Source organism: Xyrauchen texanus, chromosome 42 (genome assembly GCF_025860055.1).
Source record: "Xyrauchen texanus isolate HMW12.3.18 chromosome 42, RBS_HiC_50CHRs, whole genome shotgun sequence".
In the NCBI taxonomy this organism is placed as follows: Eukaryota; Metazoa; Chordata; class Actinopteri; order Cypriniformes; family Catostomidae; genus Xyrauchen; species Xyrauchen texanus.
This window is the reverse complement of record NC_068317.1, coordinates 15,212,470-15,236,571: the sequence shown is the minus strand read 5'-3', so window position 1 is coordinate 15,236,571 and position 24,102 is coordinate 15,212,470. Positions and strand designations below refer to the sequence as shown.

General features: G+C 39.1%; 1 protein-coding gene across 5 annotated transcripts in view; it reads right to left on the bottom strand.

Annotated features, from left to right (window-relative positions):
- The window catches only part of stau2 (staufen double-stranded RNA binding protein 2), a 136,770-nt gene that overhangs the window by 72,623 nt on the left and 40,045 nt on the right, over positions 1–24,102 (bottom strand). For all 5 annotated transcript variants that reach the window (XM_052114456.1, XM_052114458.1, XM_052114460.1 and 2 more), the window contains exons 8-12: positions 17,592–17,804; positions 16,271–16,408; positions 13,045–13,176; positions 12,404–12,461; positions 1,393–1,697 (exon numbers count right to left, since the gene is read on the bottom strand). In XM_052114456.1, coding sequence (XP_051970416.1) covers positions 1,393–1,697; positions 12,404–12,461; positions 13,045–13,176; positions 16,271–16,408; positions 17,592–17,804 — 846 coding nt within the window. The remainder of the gene's footprint in view (positions 1–1,392; positions 1,698–12,403; positions 12,462–13,044; positions 13,177–16,270; positions 16,409–17,591; positions 17,805–24,102) is intronic.

The following is a 24,102-nucleotide window of genomic DNA, read 5'->3' as shown; positions in this document are numbered from 1 at the left end:
GTATGCAATAAACTGGCATGTCTTAAGGTCAATATTAGATCAAACATGGCAAAAAAATAAACAGCTTTCTTTGGAACTCATCAGTCAATCATTGTTATAAGGAATGAAGGCTATACAATGCTTGAAATTGACAAAAAACTGAAGAGTTCATACAAAAGGTGTACACTACAGTCTTCAAAGACAAAGGACAACTGTCTCTAACAAGGACAGAAAGAGAGTGGTAGGCCAGATGTACAACTAAACAAGAGGATAAGTACATCAGAGTCTCTAGTTTGAGAAATAGATGCATCACATGTCCTCAGCTGACAGCTTCATTGAATTCTACCTGCTCAACACCAGTTTCATGAACAACAGTAAAGAGAAGACTCAGGGGTGCAGCCTTATGGGAAGAATTGCAAACAAAAAGCCACTTTTGAAACAGAAAATCAAAAAGAAAAGGTTAGAGTGGGCAAAGAAACAGACATTAGACAACAGATAATTGGAAAAGATTGTTATGGATCTTAACCCCATTGAGATTTTGTGAGATCAGCTAGACTGTAAGATGCGTGAGAAGTGCCCGACAAGACAGCCACATCTATGGCAAGTGCTACAGGAAGTGTGGGTTGAAATGTCAGTTTGTCCAGATACTCGGGTGACAGCTAGAATGCCAAGGATCAGCAAAGCTGTCATTGCTGCACGTTGAGGATTTTTTGATGAGAACTCTTTGAAGTAGTTTAAGAAATTCTGAAAAACATTCACGTTATTAATGTCCTGATCACATTGTGATCAGTTGAATGCCACTTTGGTTAATAAAACTGCCAATTTCTTTCCATAAGAGCAAAATCTGTACATTATTCCAAACTTTTTCGCTTCAGACTATAAGACGCAGGGCCTTACAGATGATGAAAAAAAACATGCAATTTGTATTCCTACAAAATACAGTCATTATTTTTATTTGGGACCTTTCTCACCAAATATTGATATATGTGATAAATGTGATTGGTTAGAATAATTAGTCAGCATGTAATACAATTACTTTGATAAAAGTTATATCAACTAACAGCCCTAGTACTTGCACTTTAAATCACAATTCATAAAGGTCATCCACAGAAAGTAAGATGCAATTTGTGTGACAATGGCAAAATTTGAAGATTCTATTGAGCAGACATATTTTAGTAAGACTTTTATGCAGAGTCTTTACCCATAATTTGGCAACAAGCCACCTTAGCTCAGAGATTTACACCCTTATGTTGTTGCTCAAAAAATTATATACATCAAGAATTATTTTAGAATCGGAATTGTGAGGTACCTGAAGCTTCTAGTAGCACTATGAGTGGTAAGCATGAGCAAGACACAAATAGAGACAGATAAACAAACAAAGAGCTCTGCAAAATCACTTGATTTTTTCCATACCTGGAATCCTTGAATGTGGGCCAAGTACTCCAGCTGCTGGGAAGGCTGGATGGAGCTACAGGGTAAAGCAGATGCTTTTCCCTTCAGGATCAGGGCTTCAGCGGTAGGTGATGTGCCGCTCAGTAGCAGCTCTCTGGCGATCGCTGCAGTGTTGCCCACTGAGGGGGTGTAGAATGGCCCTGCGGACACTTGGCCAATGTCTTTGGGTGTCAGGTAGTTTCCAGGGGCACCGGGGGCTCCCTTATTCCGGCTTGCTTCCATCTCCTGATACACGTCTGGGGAGAGGTGAAGAATTCCTTTCTGTGCTATAGAGGGTTAGATTGAGAAAAACAGTCAGAGCCATTACTGTTCTGTGCATGTATTAGGGCAGAAACACACTCTGCAAGTCAACAGATTGTACACGCACAGTTCCTTTATTCTTGCATTACTGTGGCAGTAACAAATGCAGTGCTCAAAGGTGTGACAGAGTTACCTTCAAAGATCCAGCAACTAAAGCAGATTAGCTATTAAGACGAGGGTATCCTTACAGTAGTTGTTCCACGTGTCATTAAGACTTGCTCACGGTCAGGTCCTCTAGACTTTCATAGTGTACTTTTTTTTTTTTCATTTTTAATTTCTCTCCACAATTTGGAATGGCCAATACCCAATGTGCTCCAAGTCCTCGTGGTGGCATAGTGACTCTCCTCAATCCCGTTTGCGGAGGACGAATCTCAGTTGCCTCTGCATCGGAGAGTCTGTGCATCTCATCACGCGGCATCCACGCACAACTCACCACATTGTAGCGACCACAAGGAGGTTAACCCATCTGACTCTACCCTCAATAGCAACCAGGCCAATTTCATTGCTTAGGAGACCTGGCTGGAGTCACTCAGCTTGCCCTGGATTCGAACTCAGGACTCCAGGGGTGGTAGTCAGCGTCTTTACTCGCTGAGCTACCCAGGCCCTATAGTATACCATTTTGATTGCAAGCCTGTATGGACGAGTTCAACTCATCTGCACAATCCACTTTAGTAGTCAACGACAGGCACATGTTCAGACAACACGCACAGACTGTCTGTGAGTCTAGAAAAGCTGGCCTGCAAGCACATACTCTGCTGATGACAAAATATGTGCACTGCGCATGAGACGTAGCCACATGCAGAAAACCAAAGAATACTTTGGCCTTTAGGTAGCTAGCTATTAACAAGCTGAAAGTTTAATAAACTTAACGATTAAAACTTAAGTTAATGATTATCTTCCTGCTACAGGGATCCTTGCGGCATATCTGAGATTGCATTGTGTACTGATGAATTGAGTTCAAACATTTTGGAACAAAGACACACAAAAAATAAAAGAGCATAAGTAGCTTGAAGCATTTTGCGTTCACCTTCTTGCATAGAGTATGTTTTGGGCCTTAAAAATTGTCAATATCTTTCAAGTGCAGGTCAGTACGCATCGGAGTCAGTATGTACGTATGTTTGTGAACCTTTTTTCCACAATGTTCCACAATTCATAACAGAAGCCCGTTTTCGTTTTACAGGCTCCAGTTGTTTCACTCGCATTCGAGCATGTTCTTAGCAGATAATGTTATATTTAGCCTATTCAATTTGTTTTTTAAAAAAAAGCATTTGGATCCACAGTGCTGATACTTTAGAAAGTCGTGATGACCGTTTTTTGACAATGCCTCAGTGCCAGTGTCTTGTCAAAGTTTAAGGATTGTGTGGATGACAAAGCTATAAATCGAGGTCAGTCCCATTAATATTATTAACAATTTAAAGAGTTGTTTTGACAGCCAACAACTGCACAAATTGAGTCTGAACTCAATTTTACTTCAATTAACAGTTAATATTATTGTTTTTCTCCATCTGAATCACTCATATTGGTTGTTTCTTAAGGAGACCGCAACCAGAAAACAGTCCAGTGGCAATTAAAATCATCATGGCACTGCCCAGTCGTTAGTCAGGAAAACTGTGTATATTTTGGCTATTAAAGGGTCAAGAAGCAAAACAACAACAACAAAAAAATATGCCAGTGCGCTTTTGGTTGGAAGAATTAAACATTTATTTTTGGTATTTTAGTTTTAATTATAGTGATAGTAAAGAATAGGGCAGTAAATGAAGTGTGGGGAACATGGTCAAGAAATTTAACTAAATAAATGTAAACTTGCATCACCAGCATTATCACCATGACTCACAAGTGCTCACTGCTACACCATAACTTTGCATACTAAAACTTAATGACACAGTAGATAGATTCTAAATATTTCTATTCAGTATTAACGAAAATTGCAAGAGCATTTTCAGAAATGGTCTATAGCAGTGCATTGCAGCACTGAATCAAATGTCCATAAGCCGGCTGGTTTCCATGATTTCTGACAACCCAGATCAAGCGACAACTAATTTAACTTGCCATTTAGTCCATATATAACTGGTAAAAATTAATCGCAGAAAATTGTGAGAAAGGTAAATAGACAGTTTCTCTGAAAGCTGTGGCCTGCTGTTGATGCAGCTCTAATTCATGGAGTGAGAATGCTAAATGAAAACCAGCAGTTTGGAATTCTCTCCACAGGTTTTCAGCAAGGTTGACTAGCAAAGAGGCAACCATCAATTAATTGTTTTAAATGTCACACGACAAATCGAATTTCACATTACTCAAATCAGAGTTGCAGGCCTGTATAATAAAAATGGCATAAAACAAAAAGGTGTGAGCCAGGATGACATCAATATCGAGTTACAACAAAAAGCACATAAATGCAAAGAAAAAAACAATACCCCCACCCCCTCAGCAACCACTTTTTTCTCTCTCTTCGTTCCAACAGGTTCCACCCAGCATAATGGGCTGAATTTGAGAATGGTATACTGGAGTTCAGCCAGCTTATGGCCCAGGCTGTGATTTAAAACAGATAACACACAAGGCCCAACTATAAATCAACAAAATTAAGCAATACTCTTTATGACACTAAACACCAACACACTGACATATTCATACACACACAAGCAGAGCCCTGTCTTACTCGTAAATTCACTTATGTGGAATTCAGCACTACTTTTTAACCTTTTCACACACACAGACTTTCTTTTACACTCTCACACAAACCAGGAACACAAAACTGGAAGTAAAATATCACCAATTTGCAGCCAACTGCTGAAATGTTGATATAATTGGAATGTTTTGTCAGATTTTTTTTTTTTTGCTTCTCAAAGCCGTGCATAACCAGGTGGGAATTAAAATTCAATTCAATTTAAAATTTGTTGCTTCTTTGGGACACAATGCAACACTAAGACTCAATGCACATCCCTTAATTCATCCCTCCCACTTCATTTCTTACATCCACTCATTACGCTACACATGAATTACAAAGCTCACAGCACACATGCCATGTGGTACATTCTACTTTGGTGTTTTATGATTTTATAATTTTTTTTTAAGCATTAAAAAAGGCACAAATCCCTTTTTTATTAGACAAAATATAATTTGCTATTAGATATGTAAATTATCAAATCACATGTAAATGTGAAAAGTAGCAAGTTTAAACATCATGTACACAGTATGTATCCCACAATTATTTAATAACAGCTATTTAATTAATTGTAGTAAAAAAACTACCAAAAAAAGTATAGTTGTACCCCACATTTTGCACGCAACCCTGTTACAGCTTGATTTTTCCACCAATTACCAAAAATAACATTTCTTAAAATTGTGACACCTAGGTAGTAACATCATTTGGACATTTCTGTAGCATGTCAAGACATGACAAGAAAATAATCTCTTTCCATTTACTCAATTGTAACAAACTTGTTGTAATTAGTCTGCATTTAACACAAACTCAACCATTCAACCCTGTAACCCATGTTAGAAATATTGTTAAAAAAAACAATATATTTGTTTTTTTTAATAGTTTTTCGGGGCATTTTGAATTTCTTTGACTGCCGTATTCAAAGACATCATCACAATGAAGAGAGGAGACCGGGAGGGGAACGTGACACGAACCAATTCGAACGCAGGTCCCCCACGATAGCTCAATGTGTCGGAGCACTCGCATTGATTATAAGGCCCTCACTTTAATGTAAAAATAAAAGTTAATCAATAACGAGATTCTTTTTCAGCAGGATGCAGTATGCGATCAAAGCTCCAACCTTTACTCTGTCTGTTCAAGTGCAGAATAACAGTAGAGGAAACTGAATTTTTAACATCTGATCCATTGTTTTTTTGCTCTAAATCCACTATGCTACACAAGCCCAATGATCATACGTCTGTGCACGGTGTGACTCACCGCATAATCTCCTAAGCTAAATTTCATTTTTGTTTCAGAGTCTAGCTCATCTTGTATTGTAATACTCTTCAGAGGGATCCAACTCTGGGCATTCAGTGCCATGTGTCACTTTGAATGGCCACAGGGAGAAGACAGATATGACATGATATGAACACAGTGCTAAGAAACTGAATCACTGCTTTCAAAATCAAAATGCTTTTCAGATGAATCCGCACAGTTAGCAGGGTGATGTACCATAAATCTGCTTTAGAGGACCAGGTTCTGTGCTCACAGGGATAGAAAAGAAAAACATGGTTCCCAGGTCACTGACACATACATCTGCTCTGAACGAAGTTAACACCCCGCAGAGACGTCCATTCTCCCACTGGCAGCTTTTAGGAACCATAAATTAATAAGTGTTATTCTATTATTTAACATTGGCTGGTTGGGAAAGCCTCGCGACCCTGTACACAGGATAAGCGGTTGACGATGGATGGATGGATGGATGGTTGGGAAAGTTTGTAAGAAAGACAAGGTGATAGATGGGGTCTAACAACTTTGGTGAGATCAAGTATGATACAAGAATGGCCCTTGTCCAAAGCAGAGAATTGGCCAGAAGAAGTTGGGAATTATATCCCCAGCAAAGACACAGGAGGACCGACACATAGAAACGTCAATCACTAGGATCAGTTGCGCAAACAGATGCAAAAACAGCATTCCCCTATAACCTCACGATTTCTTCCCCTTTAGTTTGCGTGAGTTTGAATGTTGTGTGTGTAAAGAATCAAACCTTGAATGTGTCAGAGAAAGAGTGATTAGCCAGAAGCCTCAATCACACACAGAGTTTCAAGCTAGAAGCACAAAAATGAACAAGATTTGCATTTCCTGAAGGAATTACCTGTGTTTGCAAGGCAGCAAAATAGTAGTGTGAAAGTTTTAGGTACGGTCAGGTTTGGATCTTTGTAAATGAAGAGAGCTGCCATTGCCTTTGTCATGATACTTAAGGCTCGGGTACACTTCAGTTCCCCCAGTTGCCTTCTCTTCTGACCGCGAACAAATACAAAAACGCATGTGCACAATGACTGCTTTTCGATACACGTCTAGTACGGTCAACTGCAGGCACATGCACGACGATGCGCGCAGATAAGGGCTGTCCGCATGGCTTTTAGCACGCATCATTTCTGTTGACTGCACACAAACATTAACACAACTCATTAACGCAACACTGCCTTTGCAGTGTACAAATGCAGCAATAAATGATTAAATGGATTGATTACAAATTTGCAATTCAGCATGCAAATAAATGTAAGGCAAACAACCGATCGCAATTTAGCATGCAAATATTACAGGCACGTTGTCACTGTCCGTTACATTTTTAAAGACTATAAGTCATTAAAACAGTGTCAATGGGATATTTTCAAACTTTAAAAACTTTATAAGAAATTTTCAATTATAGACTAAAAATAGATAGCGCACCTAAAGCAGTAATTATCTACAAAACATTTTAATGGCGTCTGTACGTTAAATTATTTGCACAAAATAAATTGTGGAGAAGAAAAAGTAGTAAGAAATGGTTGACTCCAATCACTGTAATAAAGGTTTTTACATGAGCCAAAAGTATTCGTCAGTGCACGTGCTGGTTCCAGGAATGTCACTAAATACACTTGTGGCCAAAAATATTGGCACCCTTGGTAAATATGAGCAAAGAAGGCTGTGAAAAAGAAATCTGCATAGTTTATCCTTTTGATCTTTCATTAAAAAAAAAACTTTAATTGAAGTAAAACAATTGAAACAGGGGAAATCTCTCATTATTAAATAAATATTTTTCTCCAAAACGCATTGGCCATAATTATTGGCACCCTTTGTTCAATACTTCTTGCATCCTCCTTTTGCCAAGATAACAGCATCCCTTATAATACTTAATGAGGCTAGAGAACACATAACAAGGGATCTGAGACCATTTGTCCATACAGAATCTCTATGAGGTCTAGGTTGGTGGACTCTCCTCTTCAGGTTTACCCCATAGGTGTTCTATGGGGTTCAGGTCAGTGGACTAGGATGGCCATGGCAGAACCTTGATTTTGTGGTCAGTGAACCATTTTTGTGTTGATTTTGATGCATGTTTTGGATCATTGTCCTACTGGAAGATCCAACCACAGCCCATTGTAAGCTTTCTGGCAGAGGCAGCCAGGTTTTGATTTTTTATCTGTTGGTATTTGATAAAGTCAGTGATGCCATGTATCTGAACAAGATGCCCAGGACCTCTGACAGAAAACAGCACCACATTTAACCGTGAGCATTGGGTGGTACTTCATCTCCAAACCCATCTCTGGTGTTTGCTGCCAAAAAGCTCTTGTTTCATCTGACCATAGAACCTGGTCATATTCAATGTTCTGACAAACTGAGGACACTTTAATTTGTTGTAGGATGAGAGCAGAAACTTGTTTTCTTGAAACCATACCAAACATCTTGTGCTGTAGGTGATGTCTGATATACATTTATTTTTTTAGACTTTCTGATCCCAAGACCCAACTAATTTCTGCTGTTGTTCAGCTGCGATCCTTGGCGATTCTTTGGCCACTTGAGCCATCCTCCTCACTGTGTGCGGAAACCATATATACAAGTCCTTTTCCAGGCCAATTCTTAACATCTCCAGTTGATTGGAACTTGTTAATTATTGCCCTGGTGGTGGAAATGGGCATTTTCAATGCTTTGGCTATTTTCTTATTGCCACTTCCCATTTTGTGAAGCCCAACAACCTTTTGCTGCACATCAGAACTGTATTCTTTAGACTAACCCACTGTGACTGATGATTAAGGGAATTTGGCCTGTGAGTTACCTCATATTTACACCCCTAGAAATTCTTATGAATAAAATATATCCGTATATCTGTAAATATGAGATATATTTTATTTATAAGACTTTCTAGGGGTGCCAGTAACTGTGGCCAACATGTTTGAGAAAAATATTTATTTAATAATTACATATTTCCCTCCAATTGTTTTAAAGATTAAAAGGTTAGACAATGCAGATTGTTTTTTTACAGCCCCCTTTGCTCATATTTATCAAGGGTGCCAATATTTTTGGCCACCACTGCACTTCGAATTCACTCCAACGTGAGAACATGAGTGACCTGATTTATAAATATTTTAGAGAAATGTTTGTTTTTTGCAGATTCCAAAACAGTTAAGCTCAGCATGGATTCAATTTAAGCAAGCATCTAAATTGCTGACAACTAATTACATGATGTGGTCAGTGCAAATTCACAGATGGTCATTGTATATATAAGGATGTTGAGCATATCCATCTGTATTACTGTTGTTGTAACCTGCATATCTAAGAGGAATTTGTGCATCCTCTGTGTTAGAGAGAGCATGTGTCAGCTTGTTAGAGCCGTCTCATTTGACAGTTATTTTTATGTAAACATTGTTTTACTATCATGCAATTTCACGTAATCCTAAAATTTGCATAGAAAGTGTAATCTGTAATTTGAGTGTGTGTGTGTGTGTGTGTGTGTATTCCATCTGGCAGTCCATGGTTCTACACTGTACTGTAAAAAATCATATTCAGTATTTCTGACTTGTTTTCCAGGAAAAATATCTAAATAACTTTGACAAAATATTATAAATAAATTGACTTGGAGAAAAAATTGGTCAAATATAATAATGCTTGTTTGCAGAAAATACATCTTGCATCTTTTTCTTACCCAAAGTATAAACTTTTCTTGTTTTAAGTATAAATCTAACAAAACGTTTTGAATTTTACAAAACATAATGTATATATGTGTATGTATCTAAGAGTCATGATGCGGGTCTCCTCGATGGATTAATTTTCAGCACACAACTGAATAACACAGACTGCATGACTATGATAAATGATTACTGCAAGAGTTAGATTAACATACAGGTGTGAAGGGACTTCAACGTTTCTAAATTGCACAAATAAAAAAAAAAAATACATTTACATTTTCGTCTCTGGCTTGCTTTTGCTCGCATGTCAATGATGCCGAGATCTACTTTTATATTTAATTGAATCACTGAGAAGGTTTACCTGCAAACTTAATAGCACCAAACATCACAAGCAGCCTCAAGAATGGACACAGAGTAGCCGTATAACACTTTTCCATGAGCAGAATATTGCACTACAGATCGGCAAGTTTGATCAAAGGAGAAAGCGAGAGACAAAAAAAAGCACACTCGTGCGCATGGTTACCAGATTTCACAAAATAAGTATTACATTAGTGGAATATTTCCCATTTGCGCAAGTATAAATCTCTTATCTGGCATCCTTGAGCATGTTATATGCTTGTGGAGACGCATTACGTCCCAATGCAAGTTAACTGAAATATTCAATGAAAAATAAAATAAATGCTTTTACGATAAATGAGCCTAATCCACCCCGCGGGCCGTACGTTGCCCATGTCTGCTTTAGCTGTTTGCGAGATTATCATTAAATCTACGTCGGCAGTCCTAAATTGTCTATACCTTGGGCAGCTGCCGAAATATCTTTAATGGGAGAACCATGGCATTGTTCTTTCCCTGCTGTCCGCGACCCAGTCCGAATAGACCAGTTGAGAAACACTGCTTTAACTCACACTCATGTCAGACCCCCTCGCCTCTCTCAGACATTTTCTCCGCTGCGCGCGCGTGCGTGTTTGTGTGTCGCAAGTTGACGAGTCTGACAGGCAGACAAGGAATAAAGGAGATGCGCACGCGCATTTTTTTCTCAATACCATAGATAAGCAAATGTACATGATATGATGTCAATTTTAAAACCGTCTGCAACCCTAGTCCTGACTATACTTTTGTGACCAGTTGAATGCCACTTTGGTGAATTAAAGTACCACTTCCTTCCTTAACCCATATTTTATTCACAATAAAACATAGAAAACATATCAAATGTTTAAACTGAGGAAATGTCCTATTTTAAAGGAAAAATAAGGTCATTTTGAATTTGATGGCAGCAAAAAGTCTCAAAAAAGTTAGGACAGGGCCATGTTTACCACTGTGTAGCATCCACTCTTCTTTTAACAACAGTCCGTTTATGTCTGGGAACCGAAAAGACCGGTTACTGGAGCTTTTGGACAGGAATGTTGTCCCATTCGTGTCTGATACAAGATTATAGATGCTCAACAGTCCTGGGTCTTCTTTGTCATATTTTTCATTTCATGATGCACCAAATGTTTTTAATTGGTGAAAGGTCAGGACTGCAGGCAAGCCAGTTCTGCCCATGGACTCTTTTACTATGAAGCCATGCTGTTGTAATAGATGTAGTATGCAGATTAGCATTGTCTTGTTGAAATATGCAAGGCCTTCGCTGAAAAAAACATAATCTGGATGGAAGCATATGTTGCTCTAAAACCTGTATATACACCTTTCAGCATTGATGGTGCCTTTCCAGATGTGCAAGCATCCCATTCCATAGGCACTAATGCACCCCCATACCATCAGAGATGCAGCGTTTTGAACAGAGCACTGATAACAAGCCAGACGGTCCCTGTCCTGTTTAGTCTAGAGGACGCGACATCCATGGTTTCCAAAAATAATTTCACATTTGTATTCGTCTGACCACAGAACAGTTTTCCACTTTGACTCAGTCCATTTAAAATGAGCTTTGGCACAGAGAAGATGGCAGGGTTTCTGGATCATGTTCACATATGGATTCATCTTTGCATGATAGAGCTTTACCCTGCATTTGTGGATAGCACGGCGAACTGTGCTCAAAGACAATGTGTTCAGGAGTTGTTTCTGAGCCCATGCAGTGATTTTCATTACAGAAGCATGCCTGTTTTTAATGCAGTGCCATCTGAGGGCCCAAAGATCAAAGGCATCCAATATTGATTTTTGAGGAACATTATTCTGAAATTGTCCCACAATTTTTAGACGCAGTTTTTCACAGATTGGTGAACTTCTGCTCATCTAAGATACCCTTTTTATACCCAATCAAGTTACTGGCCTGTTGCCAATTAAACAATTTAGCTGCAAAATTTTCCTCCAGCTGTTACTTTTTAGTAACACTTTAGGAACACTAAGCTTCCTATTATCTTCCTCAATTTTCCTTACATTTATGCTGTTTTGTAGCAATTTAGCATGATTACTCAAGGATAAGGTGTTGGAGTGATGGCTGCTAGATTGGATCAAAAATTACTTTTTTCAAATAGTGATGGTGCTATTTTTTTTACATCAGTAATGTCCTGACTATACTTTGTGACCAGTTGAATTGAGATATTGAATTGAGATATGAAGTTGAAAGAGATATTCTCTGAAAACATGTCTTAAGTTTATTTTTCTCACCCACTTTCGCAAACAGTTTTTCATGTTTTTAACATAATTATAACAAAAGTTAGTGAATAAAAAAAAATACAAAAAAACATTTGCCAATGGGGTAAGAAAAATAAACATAACACATGATATATTCAACACACAATATATTTATTTAGTCTTATTATCTCAAATAAGTTTTCTAAGAAGTCAATTTATCTTCTTTTAAGGATGTGCAGATATTGTTACTGGAAAACATGAAAAAAAATACTGATTAAGAAAATGATTTTTGACATTTGCAGAAGTGTTTGTTGGTGGTTAGTGAGTGTTTAATACAGTGGTCCCACAGACCCCCTGGGAATGCACATAAGTCTGTCTGAATAGGGAGGAATTCACATGTTTTTCAAAGGAACGAGGCTCTGACTGAGCAGAGTCTCAGTTCCTTATTTATCAGTCAGATGGATTAAACGGCCCATCATCACCTATACGGGGAAACACAGACAGGGAGAAAAACACTTACTGTTGGTCATTGTTTCAGGAAAAGCAGCCCTTTGTCCATTCCAGCTTTTGTTGTCCATCTGTGGCCAATGTTGCGATAATAGAGGAGAGGGAAGTAATGAGAGAGAGAGAGAGAGAGAGATAGAGACAGTTTAGCAAACCCCTTTTCATGCATGTCGGACAAGTCGCTTTCCCTTGTTTCTATTTGAAAGGGAGAATCGCTACCAAATTGAGACATCATAGCATAAATGTCACTAATGTGTAAAGACAAAGTAGATGGGGGATTTAAAGATTAAGATTGTATATATTGAAACAGGAAGCAGCGTGATGATACAAACGTATACATCTATATTTTTCTAATGACAGGCAGCTGATACACCCTGCTATGCTGTTCGTACTGAATGTGGTGAGAGTGGGGTAATTGGCTCACTATATGAGGATATGAGGATAAATGAAGGCGATATGACAAAGACATGTTAGTTAGCTGATGTAAAAACAAAAACACTACATTTAAAATTAAATTTGCCTCTAATAGTTCTTAAATGACAGAGAATAATTACAGCATATTTAGGTCAGGCTACTAATAGTGTAGGAAATGCAACATTCCTGCTGTAAACCAGCATGTAACTGTAGTAACTTCCCCAACACTGGTTAAAAACCAACCTTTTCTGGAGTGGTCTGTAATGGTGTAGATGCCTTGTAGCCCAGTTGAAGGAGCATTGCCTCTGCTGCATTACGCTTGGCCACTTTCTTATTGGGTCCAGTTCCTGTGGTCACCTCAGTGCCTACTTTAACCTGTCAACACATACATACAAAGTAGTAGATGTTTAAGAGCAATCTTGATTGCATTTCCATTCATGCATTTGGCAGACTCTTATATCGAATGTAACTTGCAGTGCATTCAAGGTACATATTTTATCAGTCTGTGCATTCCCTGGGGATCGAACCCATAACATTGACATTGTTAGTGCCATGCTCTTCCAGTAGAGCTACAGGAACACTAACTTATCCAGCATGTGGAGGTAATACCATTAACATAAATGTCTAAGGGACTTAGTTTGAACAATGGAAAACTCTTTGCTTTTTCCCTTTTTTAGCAGAAATCATTAGTTACAACTGATACTAAATAACAGTTGGATTATAAACTTTATTTAAGAAAACAAAACCACAATCAATCCGTTTACTTTTAAATAATTAACAAAACAAACGGTACCGTCAAACTTGAATAGAAAATGGTCTCTAAACCCAGAACACCATCTTTCCATATTTATTAGGAGCAAAGCAGCAGGTGGGGAGATGGTGTGTGGCTGAAAACCTGAAAACAGACACTTATTGATGCTCACACTCTAGAGGGGAACAATGTGGAAATTTGAAAGCGATTGGGCCACACAAAAGAAACACACACAAGAAGAGTCTAATGCGACAGTGAAAGGAGCATGGAGAATCAGTTAGAGACTGCATTACCACACGCTCACAGATTTAAAGCAAGGGATTATCAGACAAGAGACAGGGAAGAGGAACTACTCCAACTTGGATGCTGCTTGATACTTGTTTTAAGTGTATGTGTATGTCTGTGTTTGGTAGTGCTGGAAGAGTCTCTTCATAATGGATGTCCTAATTATCTCTTAGTTAATTTAGAATAGGACTCATTTAATAACATGAGATTTAATTATTTATGATATCTGTATTTCTCTACTGTATAGTTAATATTTTTTCTATATATTGTATTTTCTGTAGGCCAATTACCTTTCTACAGTATCAAACTATTTCCGCTGTTACAACATTGCAATTTCTGCCCTACAGCATTCATTTTACTCCATTCCACTCAACTCCATCTCTGTTCTACAATTCTCTAAAACGTCTTGACTACACTCCACAATACTCTTAAATTACTTCACTCTAAATTACTCTACTCAGAATTACTCAATACACTCAATTTGACTCCACTCTACCATTCTATTAATTACTCGACTACATTCTACATTACTCTCAAATTGGTCCACTCTCACTCTTCTCTAAATTACTCTACTATACTCTACATTACTACTAAGTTACTCTAAGAGTAAAGTTTTCTTGGTAATTAAGAGTAAAATGGAGTACTCAACTATATTCCACTTTATATACCTCAACCACACAGTATTCTATTCTAAATTACTCTACTGCACTCTGTTCTGCTCTAAATGATTATACTCCAGATTACTTTTCTCTTCTCTAAATTACTCTACTACACTCAACTTTATTTCACTCTGCTCTGCTCTTTTGATTACTCTACTACACTCAACATTTCTCACAAACTGTGCAAATTAGTCTACTCTCCTCTAAATTACACAACTCCAATCTACTTTAAAATTACTCTAAATAACTCTACAACATAACATTATGAAGTACTCTACTGCACTCAACTAATTCCACACTGCTCCACTCTTCTCTAAACTACTCTAATACACTAAATGATTCTTAAATTACTCAGATCTATTAAAACTTCTCTACTATACTCCACTCTTTTGCACTCTACAACATATTTTACTGCACTCTAAATACATCTACAACATTCTACATCACTCATAAGTTACTCCACTCAACGCACTTAATTACCTAGAACAGTCTAATTTACTCCACTATATTCCATTTTAAATATATCGGCCACACAGTATTCTATCCTAAATTACTCTAATGCACAATTTAAATACTGCTCTTAATTATTCTACTGTAAATTACTATACTACACTCCAAATTACTCATCTTTACTCCACTCTGCTCTATTCATCTTAATTACTTGACTACGCACTACATTACTCTCAAATAAGTCCACTACACTCTAAATTACGCAACTCCACTACACTCTACTCTATTCAAACTTATTCTACTCTTAATTTCTCTACTATACTCAACTTTGCTCCCCTCTTCTCTAAATTACTCTTAATACACTAAATTAAATTACTCCACTCTACTGTAAAGTTACTCTACTATACATTACTCTTACACTCTACAATACTGACTCCATTTTAGTCCACTCTAAATTACTCTACTACATTCTACACCACTCATAAATGACTCTACTTCACTTAACTCGACAACACTATGTTACTCTTACATTTCTCCACTGTAATCTACTCTAAATTTCTTTACTACGATTTACTTTACAATAATGTAATCTACTGCATTCGAAGTTACTTCAGTCTACTTCGATGGAATTCACAGAGGATGAACTGATGGCAACTCCCAAGACATGGGATACTTCATGTGTCACTGCCTGAACCTTGGACTCCGGATGGACTTCACCAAAACATAAGCTTCCAGACGACATCTGTTATTCAAACGCTATGCAAATAAAAATAATTGACTACTACTGTACATTCTACATCACTCCTAATTTCCCCTACTTCCCTTAACTCTTAATTACTCTACTACATTCTAATTTAAATAACTCAACCACACAGTATTCTATTCTAAATTAGTGTACTACACTCTATTCTAAAGATTTTTTTTTTTTAAGTTATTTACAATTCAAGACAAACAAACAAACCTGGAATGTGTTGGCTTGTGCAAGAGGTCAAGGGAAAAATATTACTTCCAGAACATGATGTGTTGGGTACAAGCTTTAAAAATGTGCTAATGTTTCCAGGGACAAATTATTCTGAAAATCATCTAAATTAAGACTGATTGTTAATTAACTAGTCCAATGGGTAGAAGATGAATGAGTGTGTGTGTATCTTTGACAGCGCTTAAGGTCAGCTGTAATCAGAGCCGGAGGAGGTGACCGTCTTTCTGATGAAGACAGATTGCACAGTGGGAGGTTATCGGTGTTTGTCCAAGACTCCATCCTTAGTCTCTCTCTCTCTCTCTCTCTCTCTCTCTCTCTCTCTCTCTCTCTCTCTCTCTCATGTACCTGCATGATGAATTCTCTGCGGCGTGGCATCCCTCTCTCAGACAGCAGCACGTATTCTGGTTCCTTCTCCTTCTTAGCCTGTTGAATCTGAGCCAGTCTGCTTATAGGGTTCATGCCCTGTCCGTACTCTGGTCCTGTCTGAGAGAAATTGAGAATGTTAAAGAGAATGAGAAAGAGGAGAGACACTGATAAAGCAAGAACACAGGATCGATACATCCGAATATCACACCTACAGGACAGGTACAGGATGGCAACAACCAGGAATGCACAATCCCTCCATCAGTGCTCAGACTGTCCACAATAGGCTGAGAGAAGCTGGACTGAGGGCTTGTAGGCATGTTGTAAGGCAGGTCTTTACCAAACATCACCGGCAACAACGTCGCCTCTGGGCACCCACCTTCGCTGGACCAGACAGGACTGGCAAAAAGTGCTCTTCACTGACGAGTTGCAGTTTTGTCTTACCAGGGTTGATGGTCGTACTCACGTTTTTGTCGAAGGAATGAGCGTTACACCGAGGCCTGTGCTCTGGAGCGGGATCGATTAAGAGGTGGAGGGTCCATCATGGTCTGAGGAGGTGTGTCACAGCTTCATCAGACTGAGCTTGTTGTCATTACAGGCAATGTCAACGCTGTGCGTTACAGGGAAGACATCCTCCTCCCTCATGTGGTACCCTTCCTGCAGGCTCATCCTGACATGACCCTCCAGCATGACAATGCCACCAACCATACTGCTCGTTCGGTGCATGATTTCCTGCAAGACAGCAATGTCAGTGTTCTGCCAGGGCCAGCAAAGAGCCCGGATCTCAATCCCATTGAACACGTCTGGGACCTGTTGGATCGGAGGGTGAGGGCTAGGGCCATTCCTCCTAGAAATGTCCGGGAAATTGCAAGTGCCTTGGTGGAAGAGTGGGGTAACATCTCACAGCAAGAACTGGCAAATCTGGTGCAGTCCATGAGGAGGAGATGCACTGCAGTACTTAATGGAGCTGGTGGCTACACCAGATACTGACTGTTACTTTTGATTTTGACACCCCTCCCTCCTTTTGTTCAGGGACACATTATTCCATTTCTGTTAGTCACATGTCTGTGAAACCTGTTCAGTTTATATCTTAGTTGAATATTTTTGTTCATTTCAAGTATTTTAAGTTAAGTTTGCAGAAAATAAAAGCAGATAAAAGTGAGAGGACATTTGTTTTTGCTTAGTTTACATATGGAATGCCATGAGGCTGAGTAAATGATGACTGAAGTTTTATTTTTGGGTGAACTATCCCTTTAAGACAGGATATAGCATTGCAAATGGTTCCACTCATAATTGGACCCACCTTCAATATGGTCTTGGGCCGTTTCTTGTAATGCACTTTGGGTTTCTCCACTAAAGGAAGGACCGGCAGTTTTTTCAGTTCCTGTAAGATGGAGAGGGCTGCTCTCTTTTTGGAGAGCTTCTTGCTGTTCCCCTCTCCCTCTGCAGTGATCTCTCCCACCGTTACGCATGTGAGGAAACTCTTCATGTGTGGGGGTCCGCTTTCCTTCAGCACCTGAGGGGCATGTAATGAACATGGGAACACAACAGAACACATAAGCATAAGTGGGAACTGCATTTAATCTAGTCATGCCTTTCACGCTCTCTTTCTCTCTGACCCTCAGGCCATGTCTGCTACATGTATGCTCTTTTCCTTTGCCCTGTCTCGGCGGCTCTCTCTCGGCAGCGGAAATGGGAATACTGCGAATTAGACTTGCTACATCTGAGCCGTCTGGTTTAACACCAAAATCACAAACTAATTTGGAGAGAGAGAGACCACAGGAACGCAGTCTTAAACATGCACACCCATTATGAATACATGAGACTGAATATGTATTAATATAGATCAGAAGTACCATCCACGCATATTAATCTGGTCTAAACCTGTGTCCTTACCATGGATCAATGCAAAAGGTTTCCAGCGACGAGTCATTTGTCTGTCAACACTGAACGTGAAACTGCGGTGCAATGTGACATGATCACAGCAAATTATGAGATATCTGATGTATATTGTATAATTATGTGGAGTAAGATTTTGGACCAATGAGATTTCATAGTGGGTGGGGCTACCCAGTGACTCTGTAGAAATAGAAACCAAGTGATCGTCAAAATGTCCCATAAATTATCACTTAGCACTCTCGAAATAAACGAAAATGCAAGTTTTTTTCTGGTCAATGATGAAAAAGACTCATTATGACAATAATAAAATGGTTTTAATTAAAACATTTTGTTGATGGAAAATCTGCAAGATATTAACAGTGCACCAACACATTTTTTAGGAAAGAATAAATGTATAAAGAATTGATTCAAAAGCATCCTATTTATGTAAGATTAATCATCGATATCCACAACATAAACATAATATCACAACTTACATCTGCAGATACAATGAAGCGAATGGACAGGTGACATTGAACTAAGTTCCGCCAAGTCAGAATGCATAACCTGCGTTATGAATATAACGTTTCCTTTCAAAAATGCAGCTAGTAACGCAATATCCTGTCAGAATTTAAGGAATTCAAAACAGAGTAACTTCTAAAAAGTAGCAAATACTTTTTCAATATATGCTATTATTTCAGGAACTTTTAAGTTTAATCTTAAGCCTACAAATTATGTAAGATACATGTGTAAATAATTGTAAGTAGCTTACATATTTTTCCAAAAGTTCCAAAAATGTTTCCAAACATTTGGTCTGTTACGGTTTGATATATGTTTGTCATTTCGCACAATAACGTCAACTAAAATATTTTCTTTTGTTGACTAAAATCAGGAACATTTTCTGTCTGAAAATGCCACACAGCTCCTGGTCCAATCTCTGGTCATTTAAAGACTGTAATATTGTAATGCTCTGGATGGCCTTCCAGCTAACACAATTAAGCCTCTACAGATGGTCCAGAATGCAGCAGCACAACTGGTCAGTCAACAATCAGCCATCAGCTTTGACTCAATGGAAAGGCAATTCACTTTTCCAGGTTTATGTTCCAACCCACTCTCTGCAGTGTATCCAATCACAAAGAGGCTCCTCTGTGGTGGAATAAACTTCCAACCTCCACACAATCTGCTGATACCATCTCAACATTCAAGAACCAGCTGAAAACACATTTGTTCAGTGAGCACTTAAACAATCCACAATAATTACACTTACTATTGGACTAAACTTGCCCTTACTTTACAAAAAAAAAAAGTCTGAAAAAAGTATCTTTCTTCAGCATTAGTGCCTATACTTCTCTAGTCACCTTGAGAACATGGCAGTACAACACTGCAGATATTGTTAAACTTGTATAGCACATTGCATGCCATGTTCCTCATTTGGAAGTCGCTTTGGATAAAAGCATCTACTAACTGACTAAATGTAAAATTATATGCCACTTTAGTCAGTCAAATTTGAGATTTAAATTAAAAGAAAAGAAATGAGACTAAAATAAAAACAACAGTGAAAAACAATTATACGGATTATGCTTATACCCGCTTCCTTAATAGCGGCAATGCTAAGAATCAGAATGAGCTTTATTGCCAAGTATTCTCACGTACACAAGGAATTATTTATTTTTTTTGGTGATAGGAGAAACAAGTGCGCAGAGAACATTACAGTGAGACACAGAACATAAAACAAGGTAAAAGTATAAATAAACATGTAAATAATAGGTGCAAGTGGTAATGTATGTGCAAGGTATGTATAGTTATTGAATTAAATATGTGAATTTACATATGTACATGACTTATGTTTATGTTACTGCATTATGGGGGAGTCCTGAGGCAGTTTAATTGTTCATGTGGAAAATGGCCCGAGGGTAAAAGCTGTTCTTGTGCCTGGATGCCCTGGTGCTCAATGCTCTGTAGCGCCAGCCAGAAGGCAACAGTTCAAAGAGGGAGTGGGCAGGATGTATGGGGTCCGGAGCGATTCTACCTGCACATTTCCTCAATCTGGAGACATACAGGTCTTGGAGGGTGGGCAGGGGGGCACCAATAATCCTCTGAACAGTCCTGACAGTCCATTATAGTTTCCTTCAGTCTGATTTGGTGGCTGACCCAAACCAGACAGTTATAGATGTACGCAGGACAAACTCAATGACGGCCAATCAGAACTGTGTCAGCAGCTCCTGTGGCAGGTTAAACTTCCTCTGCTGGCGAAGTAAATACAACCTCTGCTGAGCCTTTATTCACAATGGAGTCTATGTAGGTGTCCCACTTCAGGTCCTGAGAGATGGTAGAGCCCAGGAACCTGAATAACTCCACTGCTGCCACAGTGCTGTTCAGGATCTCCACTGTTAAAGATTGTTGTGACCGAACCAGACAGCCAGCTGTTCAACCTCTCATCTGTATGCAGACTTGTCACCATCGTGAATGAGGCCAATAAACATGGTGCTGTCTACAAACTTCAGGAGCTTGACAGTGGGATCTTTTGCATTGCGGTCTTTCGTGTACAGGGAGAAGAGCAGTAGAAATTGAACGCATCCCTGAGGAGCACCAGTGCTAATAGTGAGGGTCCCGGATGAGAGTTTCCCCTGTCTCACTAGCTGCTGTCTATCTGTCAGAAAGCTGATGATCCATCGACATATTGGGGTGGGCACGGAGAGCTGGGTCAGTTTGGCTGAGAGAAGATCAGGCATGATTGTATTGAAGGCTGAACTGAAGACACAAATAGGATCCTTGCATAAGTCCCAGGTCAGCCGAGGTGTTGCAGGATATGATGCAGTCCCATATTGACAGCAGGGTTCCAGCAGGGGTCAAGTGATGTCCTTCAGGTAGGCCAAAACCAGCCTCTCAAACAACTTCATGACCACAGACATGAGCGACAGGTCTGTTTTTTGGGGGACTGGAATGATGGTGGAGTGTTTGAAGCAGCAGGGAACATCACACCATTCCAGTGATCTATTGAAAATGTGTGTGACATGGGGGACAGTTGGTCAGCGCAGACTTTCAGACAGGCAGGTGAAACACCATCTGGGCCTGAAGTTTTCCTAGTCTTTTGTTTCCAAAATACCCAGCACACATCCTCCTTGCAGATTAACAGGAGGGTGGAGAAAGGGGCTCCAAGAGGTATTAGATAACAAGCTAAATTTCACAGACCACATCTCAAAGACTGCAAGATCATGTAGATTTACGCTCTACAATATCAGGAAAATAAGACCTTTCCTCTCTCAACATGCCACACATCTGCTTGTTCAGTCACTTGTCATAACTAGACTGGACTACTGTAACTCTCTCATTGCTGGCCTGCATGTAAAATTAGACCTCTGCAAATGATCCAGAATGCAGCAGCACGTCTGGTCTTTAATGAACCAAAGAGAGCACGTTACACCACTCTTTGTCTCTCTCCACTGGCTGCCGGTTGATGCACGTATTAATTTCAAGGCTCTGATGCTGGCATACAAAAAAAAGTCACTGGGTCTGCTCCAGCATACCTAAAATCATTTATGCAGATCTACACTCCTGCCAGAAACCTGAGGTCAGCTAAGGAACATCGCCTTGTTGTACCAAAACAAAGAGGCACCAAAACACTTTACCGGACTCTCAGTTTCATCATACCACGTTGGTGGAATGACCGTCCCAACTCTATCCGTGAAGCTGACTCACTCTCTGTCTTCAAAAAATTGCTAAAAACACATCTTTTATTGAACACATCTTTTTATTAAAAAATAAATAAATAAATTCTTGTTGCACTTAAAATCTGTTTTGAATGCTATTCTGATGCTAGTAAAATTTTGTAGTATGGCACTTTTCGTACAAATGTCTCCTTAAGATGATTCGCTTATGTTTTCCTCTTTTGTAAGTCGCTTTGGATAAAAGCGTCTGCCAAATGAATAAATGTAAATGTGTGTGTGAATATCAGAGCAGGGGAGGGGTGTGAGAACAGGCTTTTCAAACCTGCAGTAAAACACATTCAGTTCATCAGCCATTTGTTGACTCTCTACAGAGTGAGGTGCCTTGTACTTTCAGGCCTTTCCACACAGATGCAGGATTGTTGGCTGAAAAATGTTTTGGTGGGGTATGTGATGTGTTTGTATTTTGGCAGTTCACGGGTTAGGTTAGCTTTAATAAATTCTCCCAGAATAATAATAATAATTGAGTCTGAGTGTTGTTGCTTCATGTATGTTATGCGATCAGTCAACTGTTGCAACGCTGTCTTCACGCACACTTGTGGTGGGATGTACACACACCAGAATGAACAGGAAAACTCCTGTTGATGAAGAGCTCTTCTAAATTAGGACAGCACATCTTCTTCAATGCTGTTACATCTGTGCTTTTACATCAACGAAAGCTAATGTAAAAGCATGTTCTACTTCCTCTCGTTTTCCCCGATGATTTTGCAACGCGATCCGTTCTAAACAGCTTAAGGAAGCATGCATTAGCATAATCCATTCTCTTTTACTCTAATCGTGGAGCAACAGTTTGAAAAGAATCTTGCAGAGAATGTTAGTTAAAAGTTAGTGATATGCTAATAGCTAGCTAGCTGAAAAATAGCAAATCCAGTTTAAACGGAACACACATTTGATGGTAACTCCATCATCCTTTTGAGTACCGAGAGTTGGTTACAAACAAATCGAGAATGCACAAAGGGATTGCACCTTTGCATCTGTGTTTGCATGCCTGTGTAGAACATAAATCACAACCATTGAAAACATTGAACCGCGACGTAATTTTTATTATTGTAGAAGAATAGAGGAACAATATCACCCGCTTTTCACAAATGTTTCTGTTTATGGCACGCATGTGTAATAATTTTGTATTTCCTGTGACATCATCAATATGGTGGAGGGAACAGGTGAGCAGCTCTAAGCTTTTTAAGGGCAACACTGGGGGGGATTGAGTTTACACAGACACACACACACACACAGCTGAGGGTGGGCCTCTGTGCGCTCAGTCAGAACTGAAAGTTATCCGTCTCAAGAGAGCCTTCCTCACATCCACTCTTAACACACATGACCATTCTGGCATTCACACAAACATGTGACACTCCAGAAAAAACAGGCTCAGCTTAGAAAAGCCATATCACCACACACACACATCTAAATGGTAATTATCACGTCAAATTTAAATACAAATGGCAAACGTCACTGAGCTTCAAAGTTTACAAATATGAAGCATTGAAGGTCCATGTCATTTCAAACTAAAACCAAAATGTCTAAAAATGATAGTTCAGGTGACCTGGAATATAGTGTATTATACAGGTGAAACTCGAAAAATTAGAATATCGTGCAAAAGTTCATTAATTTCAGTAATTCAACTTAAAAGGTGAAACTAATATATTATATAGACTCATTACAAGCAAAGTAAGATATTTCAAGCCTTTATTTGATATAATTTTGATTATTATGGCTTACAGCTTATGAAAACCCCAAATTCAGAATCTCAGAAAATTAGAATATTGTGAAAAGGTTCAGTATTGTAGGCTCAAAGTGTCACACTCTAATCAGCTAAACACCTGCAAAGGGTTCCTGAGCCTTTAAATGGTCTCTCAGTCTGGTTCAGTTGAATTCACAATCATGGGGAAGACTGCTGACCTGACAGTTGTGCAGAAAACCGTCATTGACACCCTCTACAAGGAGGGAAAGCCTCAAAAGGTAATTGCAAAAGAAGTTGGATGTTCTCAAAGTGCTGTATCAAAGCACATTAATAGAAAGTTAAGTGGAAGGGAAAAGTGTGGAAGAAAAAGGTGCACAAGCAGCAGGGATGACCGTAGCCTGGAGAGGATTGTCAGGAAAAGGCCATTCAAATGTGTGGGGAGCTTCACAAGGAGTGGACTGAGGCTGGAGTTACTGCATCAAGAGCCACCACACACAGACGGGTCCTGGACATGGGCTTCAAATGTC